At 50.7% G+C, this 2,300-nt stretch overlaps 1 protein-coding gene across 1 annotated transcript in view; it reads left to right on the plus strand.

Annotated features, from left to right (window-relative positions):
* The first annotated feature begins 365 nt into the window (after window positions 1-365).
* The window catches only part of LOC122246323 (uncharacterized), a 3,589-nt gene continuing 1,654 nt past the window's right edge, over window positions 366-2,300 (plus strand). Inside the window, 6 exon segments of the mRNA XM_043004840.2 lie at window positions 366-409; window positions 411-502; window positions 505-1,292; window positions 1,543-1,641; window positions 1,760-1,904; window positions 2,026-2,128. Coding sequence (XP_042860774.2) covers window positions 366-409; window positions 411-502; window positions 505-1,292; window positions 1,543-1,641; window positions 1,760-1,904; window positions 2,026-2,128 — 1,271 coding nt within the window.

The raw sequence follows: 2,300 nt of genomic DNA on the forward strand, positions 1-2,300 counted from the left end.
AATGCCTGTGTTTTAAGGTGAGGGGTGAAGAGGGTATGAGATAATGACACAGAGGGGAGAGGCAGATGCGGCCAGGATGTACTTAGTAGCCCGGATGTGCCTTATACTTTTTCCACATAATAAATGCTACATAAGATTCGGTTAGTGGCCTCAGGTAATCGGAGAGCTTTGTTGTAAATTCATCATATTCTAACAAGAGATTTAAGCTGTGATGATTGCCTATCCTTCTCTGCCTTTCGCGTACGACTGACATTGCATCACCTTACAAGATGACTAGCCATTGTCACAATATCAGGGAATTTCCTTTTACTTTCAACGCATTATTTTGCTTGTTCAAGCATGGCATGATTTGTTATGGTAGCAAAATGTATTGTTTTGTCATAATTAAATATGACGTTTATGTGTCACCAACTTGACAAAAACGAGGACAGCGATTATCAGGACAGCCGACAAGGACGCGAGTACACACGGCGGGCGGAGCAAGCGGGAGGCGGTGCCCGTCCTGCGCTCCTCAGTCCTGGCCCGCCGTCCCGACCCTCAACATGGCGTTGCTGACGCTCTTGCTGCTTCATGCCGCCTTCGCCCAGGAATGGAACCCGCCCATCCCGCCCATGTCGGAACAGGCGTATGAAATCGTGGCGGTTCCGCAATTCCCGGACGCGACGGAAACGATCGGCAACATTATCGCCACGGAGTTTGAGAGGCAAGTGCCCGTCCTGACCAACAACCTGCGCGGGGAGCTCTCCTCCATCAGGACCGATATACGGCAGCAGTTCGACTCGCTGAAGAGCCACATGGACACCAAGCTGGACAGGATGCAGCGAGACGCGCCCAACGAGGACGACGAAGAGAGTTCGAGTCTGGGCAAGGTGAGCGCCGCGCACACCGCCACCGCCAACATCCGCCATAACCTCGCCATGGCCGAGCTGCGACGTCTGGGAGCCGACCTCACGAAAGCCATGAACGAGGAAGTTAGCAAACTGCGCGAAGAGTTCCGCGCTTCCCTCGACCAGCTGAGCATGCAAGTGCAGAATGCGACGCACGGCCTGGCGGATCAGCTCCAGGAGGAGTTCTCGGTGAAGGCCGACGAGAGCACCAACATGCTGAAGAAGGTGTTCTTCCTCACCCGTAACCAGATGGCGCTGATCCAGACCCAGCTGAGCAACATCAGCAAAGCGCTCAGCAATCCCAACACGGCGCCGAGTGTACAGCAGCCCATGGTGAAGCCTCTCTCCACCTCACCCGCTCCTCCGACAGTCATGACGACAGAAGAGATCATTACGACAACGGAGGTAAATTGCTTTGTTATCTCTGAATGGAATATAACTCTCGTTGCTCGTAAGTCTTTTTCTTGTGAAACATTTTTAAAGAGGAAGTTTTCCACTGTATTCATACAATTCTATTTTCAGTACCACCCTCCTTATACTGTTATGACCCCGAACCCTATTCCATGACCTTTTATCCCTGAGCCCTTTACTCACGGGGCCGAGGGCTCTTTCCCCGAGCGGCCGAGCTAACAGTGCTCCTCGTATCCTCCTGCAGATTGACGAGCCGCCCCGGGACTGCTTCGAGGCGCTGGGGAGGGGCAACACTGTGTCCGGCCCTACGACGATCCAACCTAGTGAGACTATGGACCCCCAGGTACTGAACACTCTTGTATTGTTTGATCGCTTACTGCGTTATTATTATATCACCGAAGGGGACTAGACTAACCGAAGAATAATTAAAGGGATACAAAGTTTTGTTGTCATGTCTGCAGGTCGTGTGGTGCGACCAGGAGACCGACGGCGGCGGCTGGACGGTGATGTTGAGGCGACAGGCGCAGCCCTCGCAGCTGGACTTCAGGCAGAACTGGAGAACTTACGCCAGTGGCTTCGGCGATCCCGATGGGGAATATTGGATTGGTAATATTAGATTTCCATAATCATAATTAGTTTAACTATCATAGAACAGAATGCATTTTGTGAACATCATTCCTTCCATCTTTAAAGAATAATAAATGTAAAAATTTCTTGCAACTGCCAGGGCTTGAGACCTTGCACCAGCTGACGAAGGATGCGCCGTACTCTCTGCGTGTCGAGATGACATGGGAAGATGAAAATGCAACCTCTCTGTACGACTCCTTCAGGTAGGTCATCGTACAATCGTTTTCAGATTCAGTTTCAATGTCGTTCACAGTGTTAATATCATACCATCATATCAAAAGACATATTTTTCTCTCTATTTCCGTCACTAAAGTAATACTCTACGTATTTGAAAACTACCTTACTTCATCTCCCCCTCCCCCTCCCCCGTGCCCG

The sequence above is a fragment of the Penaeus japonicus genome, unplaced genomic scaffold (assembly GCF_977035675.1).
Source record: "Penaeus japonicus unplaced genomic scaffold, GWHDUDI00000001_assembly GWHDUDI00000001, whole genome shotgun sequence".
Lineage (NCBI taxonomy): Eukaryota > Metazoa > Arthropoda > Malacostraca > Decapoda > Penaeidae > Penaeus > Penaeus japonicus.